The sequence below is a fragment of the Hibiscus syriacus genome, unplaced genomic scaffold (genome assembly GCF_006381635.1).
Source record: "Hibiscus syriacus cultivar Baekdansim isolate YM2019G1 unplaced genomic scaffold, ASM638163v2 tig00117002_pilon, whole genome shotgun sequence".
Lineage (NCBI taxonomy): Eukaryota > Viridiplantae > Streptophyta > Magnoliopsida > Malvales > Malvaceae > Hibiscus > Hibiscus syriacus.
In genome coordinates this window covers 442,377-455,194 of record NW_024063518.1, presented here as the reverse complement: position 1 = coordinate 455,194, position 12,818 = coordinate 442,377, and the positions used below count along the sequence as shown (strand labels likewise).

At 32.5% G+C, this 12,818-nt stretch overlaps 1 protein-coding gene across 1 annotated transcript; it reads right to left on the bottom strand.

Moving 5' to 3' along the window:
• Nucleotides 1-3,699: 3,699 nt before the first annotated feature.
• On the bottom strand, nucleotides 3,700-10,837 carry LOC120194821 (protein LIGHT-DEPENDENT SHORT HYPOCOTYLS 10-like). Its single transcript, XM_039197009.1, has 2 exons — nucleotides 10,158-10,837; nucleotides 3,700-3,844 (listed from the first exon to the last, which is right to left on the bottom strand). Exon 1 carries the CDS (start codon nucleotides 10,739-10,741, stop codon nucleotides 10,187-10,189), a length of 555 nt encoding a protein of 184 aa, XP_039052940.1. The 5' UTR covers nucleotides 10,742-10,837; the 3' UTR covers nucleotides 3,700-3,844; nucleotides 10,158-10,186.
• Nucleotides 10,838-12,818: the final 1,981 nt, after the last annotated feature.

Genomic DNA, 12,818 nt, shown 5'->3' with positions numbered 1-12,818 from the left:
TGATGAGGTAAACTCTACGAGCGGGTATGTTTCACTTTGGGGAGCAACAATCTCGTGGAAATTTGTAAAGCATACTTGTATTGCTTGTTCTACATGGAGTCAGAGTTTATAGCTTTTGATCTAGTTGGGCAAGAAGTTAAGTGGCTCAGAAATTTGTTAACAGAAATTCCATTATGGGGAAGACCGACTCCTCATGTTTCCTTACTGTGTAATTCACAAGTTGCAATATATGGCAAAGAACCAAGCTTACAATGGTAAGAAAAGACACATTCGCATTAGGCATGAATTTGTTACACGCTTGATTAGAAATAGAGTACTCCTTAGAGTATGTGAAGTCGGAAAGGAACTTAGCAGACCGCTTACCAAAGGGTTAAGTCGGAAGCTGGTCCTAGATTCGTCAAGGGGGATAGGTCTAAAGCCCATTGGTTGAGGAATTCGTGGTGGATACCCAACTTAGCTATCTAAGTTCAATGTGAAACGAAACCATGGAAGACTCATAGTGTACATTTATCAATCTATCCATATGATGAATAATGTGCATGCCTAGGTTGAACTTAATTGCTCTTAATAAATTCATAGCCCAGACTTTGGGAGGTCTTAGTGAAAAAGACTTGATGAATTAATGATTTTGGCTAAAATATATTCTTAATAAGTCCATAACCTAGAGTTGAATGGGTAGTCCTAATTGATAAGGACAAGATGAACTTACTGCTAGAAAAAGGTTAAGTTTTATGAAAAACTCTTAATGAATTCAAATCCAAAGTTTGGACGGTCCTAGTGAGAAATACATATTGAATTCACAGACTAAAGAGATTGAATATTTATTCTTAATGACTTCTTATCCAGAGTTTGGGTGGTTCATTTATAATGAACTTGAAAAAAATCACCATACCCTCTGTGAGGTTGAGCTGTTGTATAAGTTCTTAATTATTTCATAGTCCTATTAAGAGTAGTTTATGAGATAAACTTGATGAAATAACCTACATAAGTGAGAAAGGTTAGCTACCTTTTATGATAAACGTTGGGCCATTTTTCTAGCACACTTACTAGAATCCTGAGGTAAGATGGCCAAATATATACTTTTGTATATATATATCTTACACATCGATGACTTAGGTAGATGAAGGGGTTAGTTGTGTGTTATAAGTTTACCCTTATCTTAGAAAGTTCAAGATTAGTTTCACTTTTCTAAGAGAATGATTGCTCATCATCACTAATCTCGCTATAGCTATTCTGGAAATATTGTTTTTGAGTTTCAAAAGAATTCTTTCGCATTAGTGGGAGAATGTTAGTAATGCTCAATCCCACATTGAGTATTCAAATACATTGGGATTGATATTTAAGGCTACCATTCTCCATTTTCTTGTTGAGTGATAGAGAACAAGAGGAATTCTGACGCGCCGCCGCCGCTGCCATCCGTCTCTTCTCGTCTCATCTCGGGGTCTAGGCTTCTGGCTCGTTGCAATACGTGTCTTCGACACACCGCACAAATTCTTTTTTTAGAGAAACATTTGGATGAACCTGGACTATTTCACAGCCTTGTTCAAGATAAGGAACAAGCTGTTAATGGGTCGGTTACAAGAGTTACAGAAATTTATTTATGGAGTTACAAATGGGCTGAATTTTAGACATGCTGAGGGCCAGGCTCATTTTGTTATTTCAACAGTTTCATATGATTATATCAGAGTTACTTCCGGGTGTACGAAATTTAGAACGACCATGTTAACCTGGGGATGATCCGTCTATTCTAGCGGTTACATACATCGGGACAAATTCGTTTTTAAGGCAGTGGTTTTTACCACGACACGGGTTTTGGTTGATTCTAATTATTATCAACAGAGAGAACCGTTTGAAATCTGAATGATTGAATTCCTATTCTATTCGGGCTGCACCAACACTTTATAATGTTTAAATATGGTGTCTACTTTAGTAGCGGTTTTTTTTACCATAACAACTAAAAGACATTAAGGATTAAACACGCAACATTTCAGGTCTTGCTGAAGCAGATCCAGTGCCGAAGCAGGTGGGGGAATCAAACACATCTTTTGCATCAGATGGCCCCTTGTCAGAGCAGCTAAATACTGCGTCACTGCATTAAGATTGCCAACCATATGCCAAATAGCCACCCATCAGATCGAGTCTGATTCTAATTCAGTTTCTACGGTAACCTAATATAATTATTTATAATAATTAATTCTGATATCATATAAATAATATTTAGAATTAAAGTAAGAATGGGAAACGGGTGGGTGGAATCGGATATCCCTTCTCTATCTTTATACCCACTAATATTTTCGTTTCTACCATCTACCCACCACCACGACAGTTAAAATTTTTAAAGCTACATCTGCCCACGTCAATATATTCTTAAATTCACCCCACACTCACTATCCAACTAGATACTACCTATCCAGTACATGCTTGTACCCATTTATACATGCCTAATAGAAACCTCACAAATTATATAAACAACATAAAACAAACATATTCACTGAGAACATATAAAATAAAGGCTTATATATAAATAAGTATCCAAAGTATACTCTATTTTTAAGTACCTAAAGTACTTTTTGATTAAAATAAATATCTAAAGTTATCTTTTTAATCAAATATGTACTTAAAGTATTTTGTGTCATAATAGGTACATAAACTTTTCAAATTTTTCATCTAAGTTCTAAAATTATTAACATGTGACATTAATTAAGAATACTTTAGGTACTTGGATGAATTTTTTTTGAATACTTTAGGTATCTATTTTGACAAAAAAAAAAATACTTTAAGTACTTAATTCGACCAAACATACTTCAGGTACTTAAATGAAAAATATGATATACTTTAAGTATTTATTTGTAATATAAGTCTAAATAAATCAAGGATTAATTGAGTTTATACCCTAACATTTAAATTACAAGTCATATCCTATAAAATCTTAAGATTTATAGATTAGTCTTTGAAATTATACCTAAATTCATAATGGTCCAAATTTATATGGTGGGGAAATTAATGGACAGACGGATGTAGGGTGGACGGATGGAGCAACAAAGGTTTTAAACCCATCACCTACCCACTAACCACGACATGTATGACTTTTTACATGTACACCCGCCCACTACCTATTAAACTTGTATTCATCCCTATCCTAATTAAAACAGATTGATGCGAATTCACAAAATTGTACATGTTTGTTGTCCCTAATTAAAAATTTATTTAAAACCTATATATTAAATCCCTGAACACTTTGCATAAAAATACAATACTTACGTAGCCGACAAATTTCCTCCCAAATTTGAGGGGTCAAAATACAGGATAAGGGCTACGTCGAAGATGCACAAGAAGGAGCCTGAAGTTATATTTTGAAGGGGCTAAGGCATAGATTAAACCCAAAAGACATGATAAAAGGACAATAATGGTAATTGGACCTCTTCAAGCTCCATGTTTCTATTTCCCCGTCAAACTACAAATATCGCGGGAGAAAAGATTAAAGATTAGTAGTACTTAGAATAAGCTAAGTGCAATATTGAAGCAGAAGAGAAAACCCAGTTCTGGTCTAATCCTGCTTTACTTGAAAGAAGACACAGAAACAAGAGATAGTTGATGTTTCTAATACCTTAATTAATTACTTGTACGTCCATTTCATGATCATACGTAATGGTAGAAATATAAAACATACGAAAGTATCGATGATATAATCGGAACTAAAAACCGATGGACCCACAGATTTTCTAAGACAGTGGCAGTACTTGTATAGTAGTAGTGCTAAAGTTAACCTCGTTCCTTTGGCTTCTCCCCTTAAATCTTTTCCCTCCACTCTGCCATATTTTGCTCGTTCTGAATGCCGATCATTCTGCACCAACCAACAAAACCCAGAAACGATAAACGTTAGTTCCTGTCATATATATTATAAGTAATATCAATTGTAAAATTTTAAAACTCCAATTTAAGTTAATAAAAAAGATGACACTTTTACTGTCATTGACCCCGTCTCTAACATATTAATCCTTGACAGAGCAGTCCCCAGGGAAATGGAACATAAATCATTAAACCTTGTAATTAACTAGTATTAAGCAACTAAAGCAAATTAGAAGAAATACGAAAAAAATAATCACAGAACAAGTATAATACTGTGATTATTTAATTTAGTTGCGATCTATACTTAACCAAGTATATGCAACTGTAACTAAGATTTAAGAGGTTATTAACTGGCAATCAAAAGATAAACTTTTCTTGATTGTTTAGAAGGATATATAGATGTAAAGAAAGGTTCGATATAAGAAGGGAAATCGAAGCATAAAGAAGAGCACTCTGCAGAACACCAATTCTTTTACACTTGTTTATTTTATGTAATTAGTAGGCATTTTAGAGTCTTTGTGTTGGAGGATGATTTCGGCTTATATACTCTTGTCAAAGGCCTACCAGGCTTATAAACTCTTGTCTATTACAGTATGTGTATTTAGTGTAAAACTCAAAAACTAATTATTTGTATTTCATTAAAAGTGAAATATTTTTAATTACAATTTTATTTATTTTTGAATCTAAAATTACGATTTATTCATATATTGTTAGTATAAATATGTACATGGTTAATAAACAAAATGATATTATATAATTCTAAATAGAATTATATATATTTTCGAAAAGTAGAGTTGTAGTTATATTTTATTTTATCTTTTATGTTAAAGAAAAAAATTATTTATCTTTTATGTTAAAGAAATCTATGTTCAAGCTAGGTTCTTAACAATTCTTTCAATAATGTCATTTTAAAAAATAATTATTTTCATAAATATAAAAGTATACTTTTAAAATTTTATGTCATCGTTCATAGGAACATTCAAGTTAGATGAATTAGAAGAACTGATAATATAGAGGCTTATGATCTTGCTCTGACTGCTTTATCTTTCAAGGATTTTAAGATATGAAAACTTTTTTTCTTCTATTTTATCCTTAATAAGTAAAAGTGCTCGAGTTTCTTTTAAAATAAAAATTGTAATTGTATTATCTCTGTAACACTCCAAATTCTAGACTAATAGTTTTGGGCTAACCCGGGAAGATTTAAATAAGCTCACCAGACTAGTAGAAAAGCTTGGACCAAATCAAGGATGAATTTGGGATGGGTTTAAGCCCAAATGATAGGAAGAGAGGTATTGTTAATAGTTGAATGAAAGAGGAAAGACCAAAAGGGCTATTATATCATTCTGGATTTCAAATTTCAGTAGCCAATTTTGGTATTGATACTCATAGGAGTATCGATACCAAGGGTGGAGTATCAATACTCTCCTTTAGGGTATCGTTACTGGATTATTTTTCAAAACATGGAAGTCAAATTTGGAACTCATAAGTATTGATACTCTAATTAATGGTATTGATATTACGTCTTTTCTTTACAGTTTCCAATAGATGTCAAGATCGATACCACAGGGTGAGTATCAATACCCAGAGGTCAATATTGATATTCAGAGGCTCAAAATTGGTATCGTCGTATATTTTTTTTATAAGAAATTCAAGGAATTTGATAGCGAGAATTGAGGGACCAAATAACACCAGTATTCCACCAAATAAAATTTCAAGTGAGAACCATGATAATATTCAATTACAGCTAGAAACGACATCAGTTAGGATGACATAAAACTAGTCTTATTTGATGTTCGGGAAATAGAAAAGACAGTTGAGTTACTCTAGCAGATGATGATCGTCTTATGATATAGAATATCTGGATATATATAATCAAGTGCGCGAGACACTTCTATGGCTAACTTGGGTGTGAAGTCTGAACACGCGAGGGGTGAGTTAGTTGGGTGTTGTTTCTGATACATAATTATGAATCTCACCCCAGGTAGGTTAGAGGGTGCGAGTCCCGAGATGTCGTAACCCTTCCAACTACATCATGATGTCTACCCTAGTGTAATGTGCAATATATGTATATACTTAATCCCTTTTATTTTTACTTGCTAGCATGAGTATTTAATGAACACTCTTAGTATGGTTTAATTGTTAGTGTAACACTAGGCTAATGAGCTCAGTGTTCAGAATTTGTTTCATGCCCAGGTTCTTAAGAGGAGCATCTGAGAGCTTATCGCGTAGACTCGTATTCCAGACAGTCCGAGAAGCAGCAGAGTATGTCTTGAGTCTATTTCTTTAGTGGGCATGTATTATTAACAGACCCTCTTACTTGAGTCGTAACTTTATTTTGAATACTCGAATGTATTATTTTGATATTTGTATTTTGGGAGCTCTCCTTTGTAAACTTAAATATTTATGTTGATTTACATTTTATGGTATGGTCTTTAAATGACGTCTAACAAAAGTTTTAAAGAATTTTTTTGACTTAGCCACTACAGTGTCTCGTGTGACATTTAATCAATCGACCTCATCTTATCGAATTAGGGTGTTACAATCTCTTCTACAAGTAAATAAAATTTGTTACAGAAATCAAATTATGATTTGAATTAAAATATTAATTAGTATTTTTATTAGTTTGAGGTAATTACAAAGTAGTTTCTATCCTAAAAACTCTCAATCATTTGAGAATGAACACTCAAACATCCCCTCAGAAGTTGTGTTCAAATTCGAGACTTACAATAATAATCTCTTAACCACTAAAGTATATTATTTCGTACATGTAAATAAGTATTTAATTACATGTTTGTTTACGCAATAAATGAAATGTAAGTTTATACATAAGTACTTGTATCTTTTAAGACTTTGTGAGTTTTAAAACTAAAATTTGATATTATCTTAAAATATAAGTCCCAAATCATTTTAATTTAATTATTTACTAAGACCTTACCATTATCTAAATTAAGCAATTTGGTCTTGGTTTCATCCTAGTTTTGTCCCAATGAGGATAATGAGGCCATCTCTAGCCCTCATCTCTACTATACAATATCTCTATATCTACTCTAAAGATAAAACAATAATTCATCTCCAACACTATCTCTACATATAATAACAAAAACAAAAAATCAGAAAAATTACCAAAAAAATGTAGTGCAGCTACAGTGCAACGCCAGTTATAACGTGTACTGTAGCTGTCGCCACAATGCAGCTGCAAAGTGACGATGGGCTGGAGCATAGGATCATCTCCAAAGTGGAGATCTTAGCCACTCTATGACCTGAAAAAGGTAGTTTCTTTTAAACCCATAATTTCCAGCTGTAAAATAGAAACAATGTTATTGCCAATACGATTAATCTCAGCTTTTTGTCCTTTCATCTTTTATCATTGTACAAAAGATTTCAAAGAACAACAAAAACTTTTACTCCTAAGAAAAATATGTGTACTTTTCATCTTCATTTATTTTATTTTATTTTTGTATGAAATTACTAATTATTAGTGTAAAAATTTATATGTTATCAATGAAACTCATAATATATTCATTCAAATTTTTTTTTAATAATATGTGAAAAATATATAATTTCTATACCATCACTACAATAAATAAATATTACATTTCTCAATCACTAGGGAATTTTCTACTTCTTTCTCTCTATTCGTTTTAATCATAACTTGGAACACCATTTCTTTTTCTTTTTTTTTCTTTTTTTTTTTTCTTTTCTAAATTATTGATAAGAATTATGTGAATAAATGCCTAAAATTTATTTTTATCTGATTTTGTTGAGAGTTTCATCATATTTTGTTTAAATAAATTTGAGGTGTCATTCTGCTCAAATTCATTATGTGAGTTCATATAACTAAAACGTTAACATCATATATAGTATTTTTGTGGTGTTTATTCTTAGTTTTAACATTATAATCATGTCCCTTGTACCTGAAAAAAAAATGCACAAAACATCTTTTGATGTAAACTAAACCCTGTAACTTTATGCATATAGGGCAATAAGTAAGGGATATGGTACCGATTGTGCTCCTCCCTCGAACCCCATTTTCGGATTATATGGTTGTATCTTTTCATATTGACGTTTCATTCCTTTTTCAAGATAGGGGACAAATATTAATCTAAATTTTAGAATAGATATGTAAAAAATACACACAATTATTGATGTTGATATTTTAATTCTAGTAAATTTTATAAATTCACATAATAACTTTTGAGAGATGATTCTTCATAAATTTTCTTTTAATAAAGTCGAATAAGACCTGAATCCAATGAGTGATTATGATAACTAAAAAAATTATTAACAAAAATTATGTTATGATTATGAGTGTTTTATATAAAAGAAACAAATTATTGTGCGTATTTGGAGTATAATGCTTGACATGATAATTATGACTCATTGGTTTGCACAATGATTCTAACTGAGCAAGAAAATGGTAGTATATGGTCCGTCCCTTAACAAACACTTTTTCATATAAGATGCTAAAATGATCCAAAAAACCTTTGTTAGGTTCCTCATCATCATATTTAATCTGCTCTAATTCCTAGGGACTCTGGTCTGCTATATATATATATATATACATACACGTATATCTTCTCTTTCCAAAGGCAATAACGAGGGGAAAAAAACTAGTTTTCCTAAGAAAAAAGTTGTTTCTTATTAATCTCCATACTAATCAGAGCAAAGAAAGAGCAGGGAAAAGAAAGGTGGCAGTACTAACATTATTCTCTCTGATATTCCTTACTGGGTTCAGTTAATCAGTTGAACCCAGAGTAGGTAATGGAGTAACTAGCTTTTTAGTGTTTAGAGCTCTTGCCTTTTGATGCACGTGTGTAATTACCCTCTCAACTCAACTTCCAATAGGTCAAGCTAGTTGGCATTCACAGGCATTTAATTTCTTATTAACACCAATCAACACCACTATTATCCCTGTTCATTTTCCTGCTTAACCATTTAAAATATTCCCACACCCAAAACTTGATTAACATCCAAATCCAGAAGTGTAATGAGGTTTCCAAAACCACTATTACAATCCGGACACAGAGGAAAGCCAAGAGATCTGTTATCATCTTCGGTACTTACGATTTTAGTGAGGTTGATTATTGCTTTGGGGTTTGCCTGTGTTTTACATGACTAAGTTTAAACCATCGACATAGCCGAAGTTATTTAAGAATTGAATTCAGAATTTATATTAAATATTAAAAACTTGATGATAAATCTTTTATCATTTTATTTATAATTTAATCGATTTAATGATCAAGATTAATTAATGATGTGTTCCACTAGATTATATATGTTATATATGTTGACGAGAAGTGTAATCCCTTGTAAAACACAATCTATCTACTCACCAATCATCAAACTTTTGATATGCATTATACTATCATTTAAAAAGTCTATAGGCAACGTGATGGCAATACCTTGCTACCACAATCTTTTGATATGCATTCTATTATCGTTAGTTTATAAAGACGCAATCAAAGAAGGGATACGATGACGTACCTAATGTTAAATAAATTATTTTAAACTATCATCTACTATTAGAGAAAATCTAGTGTCCGTATGAATTGGTTCCATTCCACCACTCAAATATTAATATTTAAACTAATTTTGACCATGTTTTCTACGATAAATCACTAAACATATTGATGTTGATAATGTAGCACTCCCATATATAATATCAACATGGACATTCATTTCATGGGGAGCACAGAATCAAACAGAACAGAAAAAGACCCAAAAATAAACAAGGGGAAAAGTAAAGAATTGGGAAATATTTTTGTACGATATTTATTTATTAATTTTGTGTGCATGATAGGGGGAGAGAGAAATAGAGAAAAGACAGAGAGAAGGGTAGGGGTAATTTTTCTCCTCCAATCGACGGCACGCAATAGTAAGAAATGATCGATGGGTAAAAATTTTGAGGTAAAATTACTTACCTCACTTCTGCAATACTGCAAAAGGCCTCCAAGGCCTGAGTTTTAGAATTAGGGTTTTGGGTGTAAAGCTTTTAGGGTTTTTTTACCATCGAAAGAAGATCCTATTACTTAAAATACTATCTTCTTTTCGGTTCTGAGTCGGTCTATAACACTAGTGGTTTCTAATAAACTAACCACTTCCAGTTATTCAAGCAATCTAGTTTTCTTGTTCTTGAAATGTTTTTTATGCAGAAATCTTGTATTTCTTTTTAGTTACTCACTTTTTAATGCAGCTCGCTAGATGGACTTGACTATATTTTGAGTGAAAAAGAGAAACAGAAATGAAGTTAAAATGAAAAGCTAATGATGTGTGTGTATGTATATATATATCGAAGTCAAAAGAAATACCATATATACGAAGAATCCAAAGATCCTAGCTAGGCAGCTAGCGAGGAAGGCTGTTGCTCGGAAGATGGCATAGGCTCATCGACGTTGGGTTTAATTTGAGTCCTCCTCTTCTTCTTCCTATATGGAATCCCTCTGGCCTTAGCTTGACAGTCCCTCACTTCACGCAAATAAACCCGAATTGTTCCGTTTCCAAAAGGGTTAGTCTCCGGTGACCCACCATGCTCTTCATAAGCAGCTCTGAGGCGTCCAATCAGTGCATCAAGGCTGCCCCAGGCTTGCCTTAGAGGACAAGTACATGGAGCAGGCGGGTCGGGTTGTCCGAAAAAGATGCAACCGTGTAGGTGAACCTTAGTCTTCCCGAACTGATCCAGATATCTGAGGAAATCAAAAACATGGTTGCAGTTGCACTGTGATAGTGCAACCGGGGGCCTCTGGTTCTTCAAATACTGCCCGAAAGTATTCCAGTCTCGCCGTTTCTGTGACTCGTAACGGCTCAGCGGAGCCGTCGTCTGAGGTTGATTGTGGCGGTTACTGGAGGATCGTGAGGACCCTTCAGCAGAATCGCTGGCTATATCACCCGACATGATTACTGAGAATTGATGTTCGTTCCAGATGAATTATTGGGTATTTTTGGCAAGAAATGATCATTAGAAATTGAAAAAGTAAAAGGTGGTAAAATAGGGATACATGAGCAGAGAGAAAGATGAAAATCACATCTTTGGGTCTAACTGAGGAGACATGTCATGGGTCCCTTATCGACATGCTTTAATCTATTCCCCTTTTTCTTCGTTAATTTTTCTCCCATTCTTTTGTGTTTCTTTTTTTCATCTATGAAGAAAAAATTACTAAATAACTTTTTAATATAACGTAGAATTACAATTATTGTAGACCGATGCTACTATCATCATCTCTACAATCAGTATCATCATTTTCATTCCATTTTTCCCACCAATATATATATGAAACCTTCACCAAATTTTAATTTTAATTTTTTCTTTCTTTCACTCATGTATATATGAAACCTTTTGGTAACTAGAGTTAGTCGGTGCAAGAAAAATTATTTATAAGCTGTAACTTGGTTTAACCACATTAAACTTTAATAGTAGTTTGATTTCAGTTTTTCTCAGATAAAAAATTAGAAGAGATAAAAACAATTAGCCCGATGGAAGAAGTCGGTGGTGTTTAGTGCGAAGAGCAGTTTAAGAGTGTGGAAGAAATTGCATGGTTGATTTGCTAACGAAAAATTATTACCACATTGCTATTCTATCCATCACCACTAATAAAATAGTAATTATGACTGATGTTTCCTTGATTTATAAATTTAGACGAGATAACCTTCAAGAGTGTGAGTCGGTGGACTTCATAAAAAAATATTATTTAAAAGGACCACTTTATATAATTTTTTTATGTAATATAATAATAATTGACCTTATAAATATTTTATGTTATGTAAAACAAGAAATTAATTAAAAATAATATATATACAAACTCTGTAAATTTTAAAAAATATGATTAATCTTTCAAAACTTTTGAAGTGGATCTCCTACTTTGATAACAGTTTTTTTTTTATATTACAAATTTTATTTATTAATCTCTAAGAAATATAATAAACTATTATTTTTATGCTACATTATGTTTATATTAATTTAATGATTTCATAATATTGATTTGTATAAGATTTCTAAGATCTTTTCTGGACAATAATATTGTGAATTTTATGCTTATTTGGATCTTATGTTATATATACTGGATTTTTATGGAATTAAAAAAATATTTAGGTGATTTTTATTTTTGTAAAAGAAAATTATTGAGTGTATGTTATTTTAAGTGATCTATATATTATTTTTAAGAGTGAAAGTGTGAAACTAGCGTTAGCGATATTCTTAAGAGAAAATCGCCTCAGTGACCAAAAAAAAGTTATAATATACGATTTTAACCAATTTTTTTTGGATTTGCCAAAATTACCAACAAAATCACAACGCGAAATAAAAATCGCAACGCGATCCCCAGAATCGCAAATCAGTTTCCAAAATCGCAACGCGATTCTTGAAAATCGCAATGCGATAGTACAAATTCGCATTGCGATTTTCCAAAATCGCAACGCGAATATGAAAATCGCAACGCGAACACATAAATCGCAACGTGTATCCGTATATCGCAACGCGTATCCGTAAATCGCAATGCGTATCCGTATATCGCAACGCGTATCCGTAAATCGCAACGATAATCCGTAAATCGCAACGAGAATCTGTAAATCGCAACGATAATCCGTAAATCGCAACGAGAATCTGTAAATCGCAACGATAATCCGTAAATCGCAACGAGAATCTGTAAATCACAACACTGAAATTTTGGGTATATAACACTGAAATCATAAACTAAATCCCTAAATCGCAACTCATTCCATCTCCATCTATCACTCTCTCCGGCGACATCCGTTCCTATATCCAACGACATCCTTCCCAATCCGGCAACAAGTTTTAGTTTCGCAGCTCGTCTGTTTAGTAAATTAATTTACAACCATGAAATCATCTAATGTTGATCATGTTTGGATAGATTTGTGTTTTGGAGGGTCATGGGATAATGTTCATGGTGTTTTACAATATATGCCTTTACCCATGAATCTTCAACTAAAATTGTCTTTACAAAAGTTAACTTATG

Coding starts and splice junctions, on each gene's coding strand:
- LOC120194821 (XM_039197009.1), bottom strand. CDS start 10,741: ATGTCGGGTGATATAGCCAGCGATTCTGCTGAAGGGTCCTCACGATCC.